This window comes from Amblyomma americanum, chromosome 1 (genome assembly GCF_052857255.1).
Source record: "Amblyomma americanum isolate KBUSLIRL-KWMA chromosome 1, ASM5285725v1, whole genome shotgun sequence".
NCBI lineage: Eukaryota > Metazoa > Arthropoda > Arachnida > Ixodida > Ixodidae > Amblyomma > Amblyomma americanum.
The window spans coordinates 47,508,641-47,527,798 of record NC_135497.1 but is presented as its reverse complement, the minus strand read 5'-3'; the positions used below and the strand labels follow the sequence as shown (position 1 = coordinate 47,527,798).

General features: G+C 49.4%; 1 protein-coding gene across 1 annotated transcript in view; it reads left to right on the top strand.

Moving 5' to 3' along the window:
- Nucleotides 1–3,041: 3,041 nt before the first annotated feature.
- Nucleotides 3,042–19,158, top strand: part of LOC144133269 (uncharacterized) — a 31,089-nt gene continuing 14,972 nt past the window's right edge. The window contains exons 1-12 of the mRNA XM_077666258.1: nucleotides 3,042–3,310; nucleotides 3,832–4,234; nucleotides 5,112–5,369; nucleotides 6,476–6,769; nucleotides 7,661–7,795; nucleotides 9,818–10,117; nucleotides 10,859–11,065; nucleotides 11,726–11,887; nucleotides 16,395–16,581; nucleotides 17,644–17,780; nucleotides 18,079–18,199; nucleotides 18,878–19,042. Of these exons, the coding sequence (XP_077522384.1) occupies nucleotides 3,042–3,310; nucleotides 3,832–4,234; nucleotides 5,112–5,369; nucleotides 6,476–6,769; nucleotides 7,661–7,795; nucleotides 9,818–10,117; nucleotides 10,859–11,065; nucleotides 11,726–11,887; nucleotides 16,395–16,581; nucleotides 17,644–17,780; nucleotides 18,079–18,199; nucleotides 18,878–19,042 (2,638 nt within the window). The remainder of the gene's footprint in view (nucleotides 3,311–3,831; nucleotides 4,235–5,111; nucleotides 5,370–6,475; nucleotides 6,770–7,660; nucleotides 7,796–9,817; nucleotides 10,118–10,858; nucleotides 11,066–11,725; nucleotides 11,888–16,394; nucleotides 16,582–17,643; nucleotides 17,781–18,078; nucleotides 18,200–18,877; nucleotides 19,043–19,158) is intronic.

Genomic DNA, 19,158 nt, shown 5'->3' with positions numbered 1-19,158 from the left:
TGTAATACTGACATTGGCAAAACGTATATATGGAGAACAACCTATGCTTGCAGTGCTCAGAACATGTGTCAGTCAGGCATCGATAAAGGAGTGAGTGAAACAAGTAACTGAGAAAAAGGTGGCGTAGCGGAGGGCTCCGCCAGCAAGCTCGGCAAGCCGTGGCATGTCTTTTTATCTTTCTTCATTCAATTTCACATTCCTGCCTACGCACGCCCATGCGGCTCCATACTGCGTCTTTCCTTTCCTCCTTGTCCTCCTCGCAATTCCAGCTAGGGCTGCTGCTAAGTCTTGCACAGCAATACGAGAAAGTTACTGTGCACTTTCCTCAAAATACGCAGCCGTGCGCACGTGCCCGCATTCGAATGCCGCGTTAACGAGGTGTGTGGTAGTCCACGTCGGATATTGCGAAAGGTGTGTGCTGTGGGGTGCTCGGATATTCGCCATGCCGGCAGAAGTGAATATTTACATTCCGACGGGAAAGTCGAAAGCATCGTGATATCGAGCTGAACAAGAACACACCGTTAGCGGTGGCGAAGACGGAACTACTGAACTACTTCGACCGATATGCCGGCGCGTTGGTCGACCACGCGGCCATATCTATCGGAAGAAAGAGAGTGTTGAAAGAATTCGTATGCCGGGGGTGGGGGAGGGGCAGTCGGCTTCCGCTGAAACCCGTAAGCATAACTCTACAATTTTATTTATTGGAATGTACGTTGGCATGGCCCACCCTGCCAGGTGGCAGTTATTGGTTGATCGCGGGAGGTTTTTCAGCCAATGAACGCTGCGGCCTATTGCTGCAGTGCCGCGTGTCTGCCACAACGTTGTCAGCGCTAATTATTGCAGTCCACATCTCTCTAACCACCGCCGCGTACCTCAAAGCGCGAATGAGGTGCCCACTGACCCATAGAGCCAGCTATGCGCCTTTCCTTTCCTCAAAATCAACGTAGACTTCGATGTCAGTGGCAACGCTAATGAACAGCTTTGTATATCCTGGATTAGCTAAGCAAATCCTCGGCCAAATCTTTTGTGCTGCAAAGAGTGTGAACAAATGATAATCTGAGCCTTCATGAATCCTTGCCCTTTTGAAACTATAGCAATGGAAGCAGCGCCAGGCAGGAGAGGTAGTCGAACCGCATGGCTTGTTAGAATTTAGCGGCGCCCTGCTCGATGACAAGATCTCCGGTTCGTTGCTCGGGCTCATGCCAATGCAGACGAAAGTGGGAAAATGGTCTCAAGCTATGATTTCGGCGCTCACTGACTATGCGCTACGTAGCTGTTGTTCCGAACCACTCCATTGCGATGAAGAGCCGTAATCAACTAAGTCCTTGCGATTCTCAACGCGCTCGTCCTTCATCGGAAAAACGGTGCTGGCCCATAATAGACCTATTGCCCCTTGACGTATTTCTGGCCTACAAGCTTTTCATTCATCCGAAGCTTTCCGCGGCGGTGTGGCGCCGTTGTCGGCCCTGGGCAACCATTGGCGAGTGGGGCTGCTCGTGTTTTCAATTCATTCTAAGCATACCGATGCGATGCCGAGGTGCCCATGTGTTCGTTATTCACCCAAAGCACTTCGCTGCGGTGCAGGCCCGTAATCGACCTAGGCATGATGTTGCCCTGTACGGTAATCTTTCATCGAAAGCACTCCGCTAAGGTGCCGGCCTGTAATCGACCTATACCACCTAAACATGCTGCCTCGCGTGTTCGTCATCCTTCGGAAGCGTTCCGCTACGGTGCCTTGCTTAGGCCACCTAGACATAGCAGTGCCCCACGTGGCAGTCGTTCATCCGAAGCACTACGCTCCGATGCCGTTTCGCAGTCTACGTAGGCCTTAGACCTTGGTAGGTCACCTCCCTGATCGATGGACACTACTTGGAAGAAAAGAACCCTCATCCGACGCGCCGATTGCCCAACTTTCTGGTGCAAGAATCCCGATACCCTCTGGTTTTTGCAGAAGTCATATAGGGCGTTTTGCGAGATGTTCGTTGTTCGTCAATTGGCTAGACCCCTCTGCGATTCCGAACAAGACTAGAAGGATGCGGTGCTTAATGTGTCAGTATGTGGTATCGGTGTGTTAACCATATAATAATCGGTCTTTGAGGAAAGGAAATGGCGCAGTATGTCTCATATATCGTTCGCTACCTGAACCGCGCCGTAAGGGAAGGGATAAAGGAGGGAGTGAAATAAGAAAACAGGAAAGAGGTGCCGTAGTGGAGGGCTCCGGAATAATTTCGACCACCTGGGGATCTTGAACGTGCACTGACATCGCACAGCACATGGGCGCGTTAGCGTTTTTCCTCTATAAAAACGCAGCCGCCGCCACCTGGGGATCTTTAACGTGCACTGACATCGCACAGCACACGGGCGCGTTAGCGTTTTTCCTCCATAAAAACGCAGCGGCGGCAGTGCACGTTAAAGATCCCCAGGTGGTCGAAATTATTCCGGAGCCCTCCACTACGGCACCTCTTCTTCCTTTCTTCTTTCACTCCCTCCTTTATCCCTTCCCTTACGGCGCGGTTCAGGTGTCCAACGATATATGAGGCAGATACTGCGCCATTTCCTTTCCCCCAAAAACCAACTATTATTATTATTTTTAACGTGCACTGACATCGCACAGCAGACGGGCGCCTTAGCCTTTTGCCTCCACAAAAACGCAGCCGCCGCGGTCGGGTTCGAACCCAGGAACTCCGGATCAGTAGCCGAGTGCGCTAACCACTGAGCCACAGCGGCGGGTGTGTGTTAACTGCAATCACAGTTTTTATGCAAGAATGAAGTCGTGGTGCCCAACATCAGGGATGCTGTCACTCATGCCCATAATGCAGCTGCTGTATTCAGCCCTAATTACTTATGCAAAGCCTCTTCGCAGTTCGCACCAAAGGCCAAGACAGCGAGGAGCTCCAGGTCCACCCGTCCGTCTTCTGGTGTGACCGCTCAAGCAGAAGACATAGTTGAACTCAACTCAGAAGCCAGTCGGCGAGTTTGAAATGGCACAATAGTCACCTGCCACTATGGAGCCTACTGCAAAGCCGTTTCTTCCGGGGCCGATGGCACCGACGACCGCGTTTTGCGCTCGCGACCGGGAGGACAACTGCCGGGAGATGGCGCTGCGCGTCCATTGTCTGGACTCCGGCTGGGGCACGCCGACAGCGTCTCAGCTTCGGCGGCTTCTCGGTCTGCAGTGCGCCGTGGGCCAAGTGGTGGCCGGAGACTGTGGCGAGGTCGCAGTCTACGAGAGCCCCACTTGGACGGCAAACGTGACGCTGCAACTGGAGCGGTCACCCAGGGACTCGTTCATGCATATCGTACTTAAGTGGTGAGTGCGCGACAAGTACTTCTGGCTTTCCCCTTAGCCAGTCTTCGGTCGGCCTCAACAATCATATTGTTAGGCCTCTACTGTCGCGTAAGTTGAGAAACTCCTCATATGCGCTGACATGGGTCCAAAAGTCGGAGGTTAGCAGATTTGTGCGCACTGGAACTAAGGTGACTGCAGTGCCATTTGAGCAATGCAGATGAATTGTGAAGCACTGCTCAGAATATGGTGATCGAGAGGAAGAGGTTGTAGAGCTTCATAAACAACTTACTGCGCAAATTATTATCGGCATCTCCGTCTATTCAGTCTCAGAAATTAGGGGGGGGGGCGTGTTTATGCAGACATTTCAATTCAAAATTTCTTGCCTGGTGCAATTATTGAACTATCGGTTTCTGCGGGCTCATAGCCGCCATATTGAGGTGGCTAGGGTGGTGAGAGTACCGCCATTTGTGTTCGAACATATGGCTTCTTAAGCTTGTACCAGCTCTTGGTTCCGCGCGTCAATTTTACATTCACTTCCGCAGGTGCGACCAATGCCAGAACGCCTCTAATAACGGCGCGGCTGCGGGCAAGTCCGACCCGCCAGAATGGTGGCTCGCATCCGAGGAGCTCGAGGTGTTCTGCGACCCGTACAGCACCCAGATAGCCACGGAGCACAAGGACGTACCCGTAAACGCGTTCGCCCTCGGCTGCTTCCTCGGGTACAACACTTTTGTGGCGCACTTTGACAGCACCTACACCATGCCGCCTCCTCCATCGCCACTCTCGTCTGCCAAGTCTTCGTCCTCCCTCTCCGGCAAATCAATGTCTGGGAAGCGGGGAAAGAAGGGAAGAGCGGTCAAGTCTAGCTCCCCTTCAGATGGAACAAGCTCATCTGCGAAGACGCCTTGTCCCAACAGTGAGCTGACCTCATCTGAAGGCTTTAAGGTGAGATGATGTTCCTGTAGGGTGTTTTCTGACGGCGTCCGTCCAGAAGTTTGAGTTATGGCAGTGGTGGTTGCATGGTGGAAGGTCATGGGAATAAACTGCATTGCAGTCTGTGAGGACATAAAGTGTCGTATCCTAAAAGCAGCGTGTTTTTCTGCTGGGCAAATAGTTTCGATGATGCTGAGAGCCCCAGTCGCAAGAGGGATATGAGAAGGGTAGTCAGGACTTGTCAATGCATCATTTTTCTGGAAGGCAGTGGCAGCTCATAGGCACATTAAATCTAACCCTTTTTTCCTGGACAGGTTTTGGATACGCGATGGCAAAGCAGAGCTTCGGGCCTGGTGGTCACGCACTTTGGCACATGGGCCCCTTATCCATTCATCTGGTTCCTTACATGTCTAGTTTGCTTGCTTGGCGCGCAGCCTAAATTGCTGTGGGGATTTAATTCTGTGGAGAGCGGATCCAGAAAGATTTAGAAACACTAGTGAGAGGTGAAGGGAGAGTGCTTTACACTGCGTGGATGATTTCAAACAACCAATTTTATGTACTCCTTCCTGTATCAATGACCTGCAATTCGTCGTCCAATTTTTCTTACGGTGCAGCGATTTGGGGTGACGCGGCTAGGTTGCATGACATCGCAAATGATGAGGAAATGTATCCTCAGTCTTAAAAGAGGACTCTGAAGGGGTTTGATATACTGTGCTTACAGTACATAAAGCTCTTGAAGGGCCTGGAACGTATTAGCCACGCTGCATGAATTGGCAAGTGCAAAACTGTACCAACATGGATAGGCATACTTAAAAAGTACGGCAGTTTCGCAGTCGGAGCGGAATAATTCGGTTTAGGCCCTTCTTCTGAATGCCTTCTCTTCCACCAGGTGACGCAGTGCAATGCGCACTTTGAGCACTGTTACAATGGGTTGTACCTGTACTTCGTGGATGTCCGCAAGCGTAGCTCCACGCTGTTCCGGCTGCTGGTGCGGTACTCGACCATCTGCCGCATCATTCTGCGCAAGACGTCGCCGACATCCACTATTGTCTACCTGCAGCTGTTGCACCCGCCGCTGCTTTACAAGGTGTGCGCTGGCAACAGCGCCACCAGCCAGTGCAACCGCGAGGGCGACTACCTGCCACAGGTGAGCAGCGCTATATCGTTAATTGCTTTCAATGGACTAAAAGAAAAAACCTGCCGACAAACACACTCCTGTACTCTTACGGTTTCCCCTTCCGCTGCAGTTTCCTTTAGTCGTAGAGTTCTACATCACTGCGTAAAAGGGCAGCCGTGGGGCAACACGCAAAATTGCAGGACTGCAAGGAAAGCTGTATAGAAAACTGGACCACTGACTGCTGTGGTGAAGGGGATGTTAATGGGCGTAAAACGTATTTTAGGCGTCACCAGACTTCTGCTGCTTAAAAGAGCGTGGTGTAAAGCTTCACGACCACTACCAAGAGTGGACATACATCCTTTCGCTTCTGCGTCCTCTGCTCCTTGTGTACTTTCACTCTAACCGCCTAGCCTTTGTTTTCCAGTTACTGGTATCTGAATTTTTTTCTTCAACCATGTCCCGCTCCCCTTCTTTCTCGAGAGGCAGTAACAGACATCGGGGAATGGGAATCCACACAAAAATTCCAAAACGACTACGCCGGTATGCCAATAGTTTAATTTGACGGGGCAAGAGCCCATATATCCTTATCCCATTCACAGGGCATAGTGATAGTGTGGCAGTACAGTCGTGACCTCACTGTTTTTTGCTACACAAACATTGAAAGTTATGACAGTGGTGGCTCTAGAAGCTCCTTCTTAATACAGCCATTAGTGTAGATGATGGGCGCTGAACTTAGGTCAGTCATCATCATCAGCAGCAGCAGTAGTGTAACTGTGACAGCATAGGACAGAGGATTTTGCTCTTATCCCAAATTAACCCTGTCCTTTGCAGCTGCGATCACCTTATCTCTGCAAACTCCCTAATTTCATCCGCCCATATTAGTCTCTGCCTCGCACTGCTACACTTGCCTTCTCTTAGAATCCACTCTGTTACCTTAAGTGACCATCCGTCATCGTGCATTCGCATTACGAGCTCTGCCAATGGACTGCAATGCTATTCTTGATTTCTTGATTTCAACAAGAACATCAGTAACCTGAGTTTGTTCCTTGATCCATGAAATAATAATAAATTGATTCGTGTCAGCCTCAAAATAAGCCGCACTACAGCTTGCTCACCCACCACCTTTCCTGTCGCAGTTCGACCTGTCCGACACCACCCCGTGGGACCGGGCCGTCGAGTTCGGTGAAGGACCCTTCAAGTGCGGTTCCGACGTTCTGGGCAGAAGTCGCATGATGCGCCTGACGCTCAGTGGACCACGCCACTGGGCACCTCTCTGCAACCTGATCCTGCGCACGCGCAAAAACGCGCAGGTTTTTTACGCGCCGGTGCGCGAGCTGCTTGCGCGCGAGTTGAAGGCAGTGGCCAGGCCCAGCGTGCAGGACTTCGGCGTCGTGTACGCCTTGCTCAGCGTCTGGTCCGAGAGCTTTCAGGTAGGGATTTAACTCATTGCGTGGATTTCTTGTAAGCTCTACCCCAAGAACAAAGGTCAAAAGCTGACGAATTAGAAATGTTCCAGGACGTAGGCGTGAAACCTTCGATCCTCTTGAACATTTCTTGTTCTTGTCACTTTCAAACTTCTCGTTTTCTGTAGAATAAGTTAAAAGACATACAAAACAGACAGTACAAGACACCCTTTGCGTGTCTCTATACCCGTTGGAATTGGATCAAGTACATCACATAATTTACATGTACAGGACCTCCAAGATTAATGTCAAGTACGTTCTAAACGTAGCTGCCGCATGTGCTCAGTGGTTACGGTGCTCGGCTACTGACCCGGAGGACCGGGGTTCCAATTCCGGTCGCGGCTGCCACGCTTTAGTGGGGGCGAAACGCAAAAGCGCCCGTGCGGTGTGCGCTGTCGTTGGTCGTTACAGATCCCCAGGTGGTCGGAATTACTCTGGAGTCGCCTACTTCAACGTCCCTGATAGGCTAAGTCGCTTCGGGACGTTCCCCCCACACCACACTATACCATTTTAAATGCAGAATCAATAAGGATTATCACGAGTGAATGCATATTGCTTCCAAAGTAAGGGTTACTCCGATGGGTCGGATCTACGCTATTGACGGATGAAGATGGCCTTCGTTCGGGGATTTGCTGCGTTGGCGGTTTTGGCATATCGCGCTGTGCCATGACCTGGCGTAAATATAAAACTGCGTCACTATTCCATGCGCGCATTTTTGCGGACCTACGGTGTCATTTTGGGTTTCAATTGGGAGCTTCCCGAAGCGAAGTAGAATTAAGCGGGCGTACGACTCGAACGGCGCTTGAAAACTGCACTGTCGAACGCGGACGAGCAACACCTGGATTACCACCTTTGCAGGTCACCGATGAGCTGGCGATGGATGCTCAGAGCTGCCGGGAAACGCTCCTCGAGTTGTCTGCGCGCGCCGAGGAGTGTCCCCGTGCCCTGGAAGAAGCCCTCTTCGAGATCTATTTCTCGCTTAGCCAGGGAAAGGTGAGAGCCCGGTTTTTCAGGCTGGCTTTAACAACAAAAGCTTAAGGGCCCTCTTGACGTCCGCAGCCCGCTCGCCTCGCACCTGGCCTGGCGTTCAGTAAGATTTGTTTTCTGAACTATGTTAAGTAAGCTTTTATTGCAGAATTCTGTACTGAAGGCAGCAGCAGAACAGCGGTTTTCTTAGAGCGAAAGCTCGACTCTTCCCACAACTCCCAAGGTCAAGTTTACTGCGCGTTTCACCTTGAACCGGCGCAACGAAGGCGTAGCAAGGAACGTCATAATACGTAACTCGCTGTGGATTCGCCACAGCTGCGCTCGCTCCGGGCCTCTTCGCTGCTCTGTTACGTGTCTAGCAAAATGTTGCAAACGCAGTTGCTTCGCTGGCGCTTGGTCTCTGTCTTGCCATGGATAACGCGCACCAGACCGACTCCAGGGCCAAACCATATGTACCCTTGCTTAACAATTTCTTTCGCTCGTATCACTAGGTTAAGCAAGCGCTAAACCTCTGTTAGCTTTTTTTTAAAATTGAAGAGTGTAACTACAGATGTGTTTTATGTAGCAGAGCATGTTCAGTTCGTGCCCATGACAACACTATACGCGCTCGTGTGCAGTAGTGGAACCTGTTTTTTTTTATAGTGACGGTAAAATTAGGCCAGTGGCAACGTTAGGAAGCCAGTGTAACGAAATATAAAATTAAATTGAAAGAAATTACATTCAAGTTTGCAATATCCTCTTTCTTGGGAACGCGCGACCGACCAGAAGCGATGGACCTCCTCCACCATGCGGTTTACTGGGAAGCACAAAAAACGGACTAGGGACAGATTAGGCGACACAGAAACACGTTCACGAGCGCTTGTGTCCCCTATTCCGTCCCTCGTCCGTTTTTTGCGCTTCCCAGTAAACCACATGCATAAACAAATAGCCCGGCAGGTTGTTCTCCTGAACTCCTCCTCGAGTTTCCGCAAGATGAACACCTGAGAGGCACTTGCTTCTTTCCCGATGAAGTTGTTACAAGTGTAGTGCACTGTTGGCATCAGCATTCCGCCTCATTCCTTCACGGCGGCTTGCAGGCTATGTAGGGCAATGGTAGCGGAAGTGGGGACTACCAGAGACTGCATCGAAAAGTGGCATGCTGCTTTCTTAGCAAAGTTTCACTTGAGCCTTCCAAAGATGTTGTGTCTGCATTATTGTCGGCACTTTGCATGCCGTGACCAAGCTTGCTCACGAGAATTTTCGTTAGAAAATTCAAAGTCTGGTTTCCTGTGTCTTCCCAGCATATCGCAAAAAATGTGGATAACGCTTGCTTTCATGCATGGGAGCCACCGTTGTCGGAAATTTTTTATTGTGTGCCTGATCGTCGGATAAATAGCATTGGAATGTGTGCACGCTGATATTAATATAGCTGCTCTTTGAACGGTTGCGAACAAATGAGGGGATACGTCGTTCTATCTCTTTCACTGTGCTAGCGTACGGTGCATACGGACGTTCAGGGAGCGCTTATTCAAAAGGTCTAAGCGTAACACCACGCGGGCGCCTGGGAGACCTCTGATGTTCGTGCAGAGCTGCATGACATGGTGTAGACTGCGCTGCTTTAAGGTGGCTACAAGTGCGCGATATTACAGAACTGAACGAGGAGCTCAGTTTGATACACAAGGAACTCGGTATTAAGACATGTGATCGGTTAAAGAATGCATGCAGAAATGCAGTATGCTAACTGTGTGATAATAGGGGCACACAAATAAGTGAACGGTGTGTAGCTTAGCAATTTTGTGGAGCTTGATCTCAAGGTGTCATTTTAAGCGGAAAGTGAGGAAAAAAATTCACTTTACACATAAGAAGTGCCGGTGAACCCTGAACATAATCGTGTTTTTAAATTTTTTTTCATTTCTTCTCGGACTACAGTTCCTTTCAATGCTTTATGTACATCAACACTATTGCCTCTTTTTCCTACCGATCTTTGTGCAACGCTTCTATATATCCAGCATATCAAGAACAGTGTCCTTGTGGCGCGGTACCGCGCAGGTGTTCTGGTTCCGCAGTGCCCTGGAGCACCTGTACTTCCGGTATCGGGCGCACCGGCAGCGCATCGACGTTTTCACAGGCTCGGTGATCGCCCAGGAGCTACCATCCCACATGGTCAAGGTGCGCAAGGTGATCCTGACTCCCACTCGGCGCGTCTACATGCCCCCTCAACTTGTGTGCAAGAGCCGCCTGCTTCAGCACTGCGACCCAGATTACGCCCTGCGCATCGTCGTGCGGGACGACGATTGCAAGCTCATCTCCTTTTCGCTGGGTGCCTGCAAGGACGACTTTCTCAGCGCGGTACGCTGTTGGGGGGTTCATGATCGCCCTGTGAACAAGTAGCTGTAGCGTGCTTAATTTTTGCAAAAATGCAGTATCTGAAGTCTCAAGGAAAAAAAATGGCTGGCGGTTTAGCATTGCTAAGCACAAAAGACTGTGCGAAAGCACTGTTTTTTTCACATGTACACCACCGCCACGTAGCTCAGAGCGCTGTTGAGGTGTCCTCTTACTCGGGGATCCAGTTATGTTCCTCCCTTTACTCAAAATTGGCATTCTAAACATGCCACCGGTTTTGAGAGAAGGAAAGGCATGTAACTGCCTCAAATTGTAGGTGAACAGCGCCGCCTATTCACAGTGCGACTGGCGTGTCCACTCACCTAGTGAGCCGGTAATACACTTGCTACTGAAAGGCTTCACACGCACAGACACCGCTGATACCCGAGGATTGCGGATACTTCCTTTCGCACTTAAGGGCACAGGGAATCAGAATGCCATGCGACAAATCTATATTGGCAGTAGTGCTACATTTCAGTCTCACATTGATGAGCTTCTATTTGCCTATTTTAATTTGATTTCACCGTCGCTTTTTCGTTCCGCTGCTGTATGGATTCATGTAGCTGAAGTGCAGAGGAGGGCACATAACTGCATGAAGATATTTGATAGGAACACTGAGGAAAATGATGCATTTGATGGGATCCTTGAAATGACAATTTAAACCGTCCATTTAGTTCCTCTCTTTTACCTTGGGCTTGTTTTCTGTAGGTGATCAAGCCTCCGCTGTCGTCGGGCCTGAAGATTGGTGGCCGCCGGTTCATGTTCCTGGGTTGCTCGACGAGCCAGTTACGCAGCCACGGCGTCTGGTTCTACGCGCACGACAATCAGGGCCGCACCGCGGAGCAGATACGCGATGGTATCGGCGACCTCTCTACCATCGTCAGCGTGCCCAAGTTCATGGCACGGCTTGGACAGGTCAGAGGCCAGTCACGTTCTTGTTGAGAGAGGTGACGGGAAAAGCGACTAAATCGCACGAAAGTATGTGAGGGAATCTCTTCTTCACGTTTAGTAACGGAGCTTTTGTTTTCAAGAAGGTTGAGCCAAGTGTCTCTGCCATTCACCATCATTCATCACACTTTCATGGCCAGGTGCATTGCGTTAATCCATATATGTTTGGATCGCATTGTAGCTATGTGAGCCCTTCATTGATCAGCGGTCCGCAGGGATCAGGCGCCATGTGCAGTGACTCATATCTGACTGTGAAATTATCCACATCATAAGTTATGCCTTGCGCGTTTTCGAATCGAATGTGGGAGTGTTAAAATGCTCCAGAGGGGGAATGGAAAGTAAGACTAGCGTTCATAAATAATTACGACACTGCACGGACTGTGTCCGGAGATCTAACCAGGCAAATCAGCCTCCTTTCGGAGTACCAATGCCTATTATGGAGGTGTTGTTTCCATTACACACTTTCTACTGCTGAGAAGCCACTCTTTAATGTTCTCTATATTTGCGAAAGGTTTCACAAATTTCACAACTCCCAGCTGCACAAACATGAATTCTGTATCACCATTATTATAGCCAGCCAGCTATGGCAAAATGGCCCATTCGGGAGACCACTTTTCCTGCATGCAGGCTTTTTCGCAGTCGTTGGGTCTGTTAACGGTCCCGAGCCAAAACACGTCTGTGGAACCGGACATCCGCCACGCAGCCCCTGGCCGCAGCAGCGATGGTTCCCATCGCGAGTACATCTTCAGCGACGGCATAGGGCGAATATCGCACGGCCTGCTGCGCAAGGTATGTATATTATCGTCCTTATCGACAACCAGTCTAAACTTACAACCTTTGCTAATGTGTCGCTCAGGTCACCAAGACAAGCGTGGCTGTGCCGGCGGCGATTTTGCCCGCACGCCAATTAAGTTGCTCCCGCGCGGGTAGCGACGAAATTCGCTGGTGCCAACACGCTCCCGCGCAATTACTATGCCTCGACATGAATCGACTAGAGAAATTGGCAGCATGCCAAGTAGCGGCAGGGCTTTCTGAAAAATTCATTGTTGTCACACCGCTGCCAACGCTCATACATTCGCTTTGGACACCCGGTAACTGTCCTGTGTGACAGAGATAGGGAGCGAGAGAAAACATTACCTCGAGTCAAATCCGCACTTCAAAGTAGTCATCCTCCGCAGTGTGTCTGTCCGTCGGCCGGGATCCCGAAGGTCACGGAAGCAGACAGAGCTTGACCGATGGTTTCACTTTGCACTTAACGGGGGGGGGGGGGGCACAGTCCTGCGAGTTTTTTTTTGTTAATAGCAGAAGCCTTTTTTCATGCCTCGCGTCTCCCACAGCCATCTCATCCGATCCAACTTCTTGACAGGAACAATATCCCAAAACTCTGCCGCCCATGATAATGCTTCGCTTCTTTTGGACAGGAGGGGCCATCGCATGTCTAAATAATTTCGTGCGGGTCCTTGAAACCCCTGAAAACCCTGGAATTTGATAGGACTGTTTTCAAGGCCTTGAAGGTCATGGAAGTTTTGAAGATGCTTGAAAACCCTTGAATTTTAAAAATTTTTATTTTTAATAAACATTAAGTGATTGTATATAATAAAATATCAACCCACCTGAAATCCCGCTGCGATTTTGTTAAAAATAGAGTGTAAGTTTCGTACAGTCAAGTAAGCGCGTGCCTAGCGGACGCTCGTGAACGTCTAGCCACAGTGACGCTGGCTTGTTTACCGTTTCCTCTCAACCATTTCCTGCGTACTTTTTGGCTGCGTTCCAATACTCTAGACGTCTAACAAGACGTCTAGTGTGACTTCTAGGAAGCAGTCTACATGTCCATGTATTGGAACTCGTCTACTGCTCACGCCGCCTCGCGGCATAATAATGTAACTAAAGCTTATGAACAGTTGTACTACTATTTTTCACAAAGTGAGCAATAACGATAATTAAAAACGTGTTTTCAACAAGTTTACACATTTCTTCTGCAATGACTTTGCGCGTAAACCGGACTGGTGGATGTGCCTATCGGTCAGTCTACTTGTAGCAAACGGGGCCGCTCTCCGAAGACGACGCTAAAGAGATATGCGATTATTCTTTTATTATTGATGCTCAACTGTACATGCTCCTCGAACGTGCTCGTTCAGACGGTCCTGTAAACATAAGAAAGAATACGAAAGACTGTAATCAATATGCGCGAAATGCGATACGGCTAATGTACACTGCAAAAGGAAAACACATACGTGACATTAAACCTGCTGTCTGCCCTACGTGGCACTCGGAGAGAGCGAGAGACCTAAATACAGCAGCGATCTTTAATCCTGTAAGACTAAAATCAATTCGCAACATGCCGGTGTATTTGTTCTGAGAGTGTAGAGATAAAAAAGAATGCACGCGAAAGAGTTGATGCAACTAATACAGCAACAGAAGAACACATTTGTTAACCGTCACGCCAGCCGTCTTAACGCCCGTCGAGGAAACCAACGACAGCGACCAGTATTCTCTAAAATAAAGGTGCTAATTAAGATCCGGCATCGTCAGATGCCGGATCACGTAAACAGACCTACAGCGTCCGCTGCTGTAGCAAAGCTCTCAACTGCACGATTTTCTCCTGCGTGATTCACTTCTAGGAATCGCACGTCCACGAAGATTAATTAGCCACTAGTTTGCGTACCAAATAACATAATAGAATGACTCACATTTTTCCTTTCCTATACTCCGTGTACAGTCCGACGCCCGCAAGAGCACGACTCGCTCATCCGCGTACATCAGCTCCGCCATCTTTAGACAGCAAGTTAGCCTGCATCGATGTGGACTTCGACGAAGCAGTCTTATGAGACTGCCTCGCCGAGAAATGGAACGCGTCCCAAGATGGCGGCTGTCCGGCTAGACGTCTAAGTAGCCGTCTACTTGGGAGTATTGGAACGCAGCCTTTTTGAGCGCTTCTACGACAACTCCCTTGGCAGTGGTACCTTAGGAGTGCACTACTCTTCGGGGCTCGAGCGGGGGTGCTGCGCACGAAGAAGTGGCAAGCCCGGTATCCGGCCAGATCAATGCGGACATCATGTGCACAATGTGTGGGCAGGATGAGGATTCGATAGAACATGTTATTCTGTTGTGTAGATCACTCCACCCCTGCCAACCGAATACATGTACCCTTCTGCAGGCGCTAGGTTTCGACTCAGGTCAGCCGACAGAGGGCGGAACGACCGACAGCGAGGTGAATGAGCAAGAAGCCTTTTCCAAGGCCAGAGCGGTCGAAACAACTAAACGCCGCCTTGAAAATTGGAATAGGCTCAAGTGATGGGTGGTGGTGACGACACGGCGGGGCAGACTCTGTCGTAGCATCCCAAAAAAGTTGGCTAGGACTTCAGTGTAAGGTCCTCCGGTTAGAAGCCCCAAGATCCAATATAATCTAATCCACTTTCCAGTTGAGTAGATAAATGGCCGCCATTGTGTGTGTGGTTGCGCGGTCGAAGCGTTACATTTTGTGCGCGTTTAGCGCTTGCGTGTGCGGTTGTATCGTCACGTCTTGAGCACGTGTAACGCTTATGCGCGCGTGTGCTGTTCCATCGTAACATTTTCTGCGCGCGTAGCGCTGATATGTGTATGCGCGGTTGTATCGCGAGATTTATTGCCCGTGTAGTGCTTGGGTGTGCGTGTGCGGCGGTATCGTGACATTTTGTGCATCTGCAGCGTAGTGTGTGCCAGTCAACGTGCGTGGAAACAATACCCGGAAAATGCAAATTTCAGAGGTCATGGCTGCACAACGACGACTAACGAGAGTGGCTTGCGTCGGACATGTCAAATCCGCATAAGGCAAAATGCAAAGTTTGCTGTAAGTGTTTCGACATCACTGCCATGGGGGAGTCGGCACTAGAAAGCCATCTAAAAAGTGCAAAGCATAGAGAGCACATGCAAGCCGCCGGGAGTAGCTGTATGGTAAGGAGCTTCGTGACGATATCTGAATGTCAAGCTAATGAACCACAGACAGCGCCATCGCAGTCGTCAAACTTGATGGATGCGTGCAAGAAGCATGGACTTGTGATGGACGCAGGGCATTTCACAGCGGATTAGCTGTGATGCTGTACACGTAGCAGGTGGCATTTTCAATGTTCCCATCACTAAGGAATTGAGAGCATCTGTGACTTCTCCAAAGAGCCAATACCGTGCCTTTTTGAAAACACATAAAAAGCAGGAGCGCGAAGATGCGAAACAGCGGAAAAAACGGTGCATTGATGAAGAGATTGAAACTCTCAGAAGGAGGAAAAAGAAACTAGAAGCCGTAGTTGCAGGATTGACAGCTTCAGCAGAATTGTATGCAGAAAAAGCAGAGGCAACCAGTGGCCTGACTTGCATCATGAAGTCGGACATCCTAAGGAAGACTGCCAAGAGTAAGCAGTAGGAGGTCTTGGACATAGACATAAAAATTGAGGAGAAGCGAATTGGGGCCACCTAAGGACTGATTGAGTGTTTGCTTTGCTTCATTAGCGAATAAATGTTTGCATCATCTAACAAACTGAAAGTGGTCATCCGTGTAACAAACAATGATGAGAAGTGGTTGAAAAAGGAAATATGCTGTTGCCATCGTTTTATCCGAAGACAAGTTTCTTTGTTAAAATATTGGCTCCAATGACAATCCCCTTTTTCAGTGAATTCTCATCATTTCACACCTCTTTCTACCGCTGAACATCTGTCTTATTTGGATTTCTAACTGCGAATGTGGTCCTTGAAAATCACGCAGAGGGCTTCGAAAGTCCTTGAAAACCCTGGAATTTTTGTCATGTACACCAGCATGAACCCTGTCTATTGTGAGCAGTGGACGTGTCATCAATGTCCAAATGCTGCCCAAGTCCAATGTCTAGTCATCCACCATACATGAGATACGTTTCTGCTCCATTAACTACAGAAACCTGTGATGCATAGGACGGTATTTTTGCAGCGATATCTGTATACGAGACTTCCTCTGCGGCAGGCAGTGTCGCCATTGGTGGTGACTACTATGTCCTGACTAAAACTCGCCTCTTTGCTGTTTAGAAAGTCCAGGGACGGTGCTCTCGGCAATGTGTCCTTTGTGGTTATGATGACCCAGCGGATCTGGCCATTGTGACCCTAATTACGTGAAACACGAGCACAACGCCAGGAGAAAGCTTGTACCGGTACGGAACTGGTTACCTTGTAATCCCGCAGCTCCCGCATAAGACAAGGTCCTGGCGGTTTTTCCTATTTTTGTTAAAATATAATGTATGGAGTGACCTAAGTACATAGCCGTTCGTAGAAGCCTTCATTGTCCGCCCTTCCGCAGGTCCACCACGCCTTGGAGCTAGAGGAGGGTGAGGAGCCGTGCGCTGTACAAATCCGCTACGGTGGCTGCAAGGGAATGCTGTTGCTGGACCCGACGCTGAGCGGCTGCCGCATCGTCTTCCGCGAGAGCATGCGCAAGTTCCACTCGGACCACTCCGACCTATACGTGCTGAAGACGAGCAAGCCACGTGCGTTGTCTTCATGTCCTATGACCGCGACCATCGACAGAAAGCGCTTAGAGAAGCAGTTGGACACAGAGACACATAATTCTCCCGTGCTCTCTCCCGCAGTCCACTATAGTCGGATGCAACTGAAGAGCGAATCGACTTTTTCCTGTCAGTTAAAGGACTCCCTTCCAGCCATTGGCGACGGCCGGCTCTCATGACCCTGCTAGCTAGACAACGCAAGGAGCGGCGTGACAATGCAGGGAGGGGACTGTCCCCGACCAAAGAGGGATGGACAATCTCTTTTCATCTGGCGCTTCCCGCATGTCACGCTAGCAGAGTCATGGAAATCTGCTGATGCCATTGGCTGGAAGTGGCTCCTTTTATGGGAGAAAGCCGCTTCGTTCTTCAATTGTATCCGACTGCAGTTACGCTGTGTCCTAGTGGGCTTGCGCTGGGCTCCTTATGAGCATCTTAGCGAATTTTCAGGGATCCCTAGTTCGGGGTGCTGTTCCACGCTTACAATGAATTGTCGTGCAGAGTACCCCACAATTTCTGTTGAAGTGTAGTGCCGTTTTTTCACGTGGCCACGAACAGTCATCGAGAAAAGTTTACGTGAAGCAGGATTGTAGACGAAATTTTCCTCTGGGTCAGATAAACCTGATAACTGAAAGGCCAGAATACGGGAGGGGTACTTATTTTCTACCCACTGGAATGAATACCAAATGAATGGATAGCGACGAAAGACTGCTTATTTGTGCGAAAATTTAAATGTACATTTGCCTCTCAGTGTTGCACTTACACAGCGGACTTAGAGCTTGAAATTTTGGCATTTGTGCACTGTTCTGTACTTGGCTCCTCGCTACCACAAGTAGACAGAAGGCATAGTCATTGAGCCACAGTATGTTACAAAGCATGAAAGGGCACGCCTTCCTTCTGCGGTGGACGTCGCTGATTCATTAGTGAGGATAATCTGTGACATGCATTGCAAATTGTAGGAATAGATTACTGCAACAGAGTTACATTTTGAGCGTGCTGCCGCGACAGTATATTTACGCCCGTGATGATTTACCGTGCTCCTCACAGGCGTTCTTTACCTGAACCGTCCCATGATCACCATCTTGGAGCAGAGCGGCATAAAGGCCGAGGTGTTCCTGATGCTGCAGAACAAAATCCTCGATTCCTTCATCGACAGCATGATGGATCCCCATGAGGCCGCGCATGTGAGAAATTTTTTTCATCTTCGCAGCTTTTGTGCCATGTGTGGTGTCAGTGCACTGTTCTACGTATAACTGAAGCTCATGTACGACAGCCGATCCCATACTAGACGAATAACTGAACCCTATATACGACAGCTGATCCTATTTTAGTCGAATTACTGAAACCCATGTTCGACATCCGATCCCATTTTAGTCGCATTGAAGGATGGATTCAGGGTTTTGGAGACAGGGTCAACGACCTATGAAGTGGGAAGGTGCTTGTAAACTGATAACGAAACTGTGCGCCTTACTAATTGTGCAGGTTCTCCGTTCCTACTGCGCCTTGCGTCTCCCGTACAAGGAGCTGGCCGGCGTGGGCATCGACCTGACAGTCGAGCCCTTCTTTCGGGCTCTAGTTTGCGCCGTCAACAAGAAGGTCCTGAGTGAGTGAAACACATGAACTTAACCGCTTTTGTTCATTTTGTCGTCGGGGAAGAAGTGTAGAGAAGCAGCACCCTGGCCCTGACTTCGTCCTTTTGCCGATTAATTACGCTAATTTCCGGGATCTTTCAAAGTTATCTCAAATTTTCAATTTCTTCACCGGATCCTCCTTGTCAGTTTTGTGCGATGTTTAGCGCAAAAATAAGGTTCTTATTATGAGGCTAATGTTAATGTTACGGAAAATAGATTAAATGCTATAGGTGACACCATCGAGAACCTGTCGCTTGCATTAACCAGCCTATTGTGGTAATCGTTACAGTCGTTCCCTTTGCATCTAGCATAACCACACATTTCTGGAAGGTAGTATCTGGTCTTAAATGCCTTCAATCAGTGTCACAGTGAACAGCAGAGATGTTTTGCACCCGCGTACGAGCCTTGTAATAGCCCACAAACGCATATACGGCAGCGAAATGACGGGCTTAACATTCAGCGAATTGACGACAAAGATTATGGTCAAGTCAAAGATTGCCCATAAAGATCAATGTTTCCTGAGGCAAAGAACTTCAGCTCGTAAGGCATTGAATGGCCCTCAGGGAGCTTGTCTGAACTTCTCTACAACAGCATGTGTGAACGACGAACCCTTGCCTCTTCACGCCAGATAATGTATACACCTTTTGCAGAGGAACTGAGGACCAAGGCTCGTATTCTGGTTCCTCCGAACTACGGGCGCACCATGTTCGGCGTGCTGGACGAGACCGGCACGCTCGAGTACGGACAGGTGTTTGTCCAGTACTCGAACGACATGCTGCGGTACAAGGTCAACGACCCTGCGACCATCCTCGAAGGTATCACAGCAACCTATTTTCGTGCTAGCAAGCATAGCGCAGCATTGTCTCGGTGCGTTTAGGCAGCACCTTTAGTATTTTATTCGAAAGGATCCATTAATGTGAACGTGGTTGAA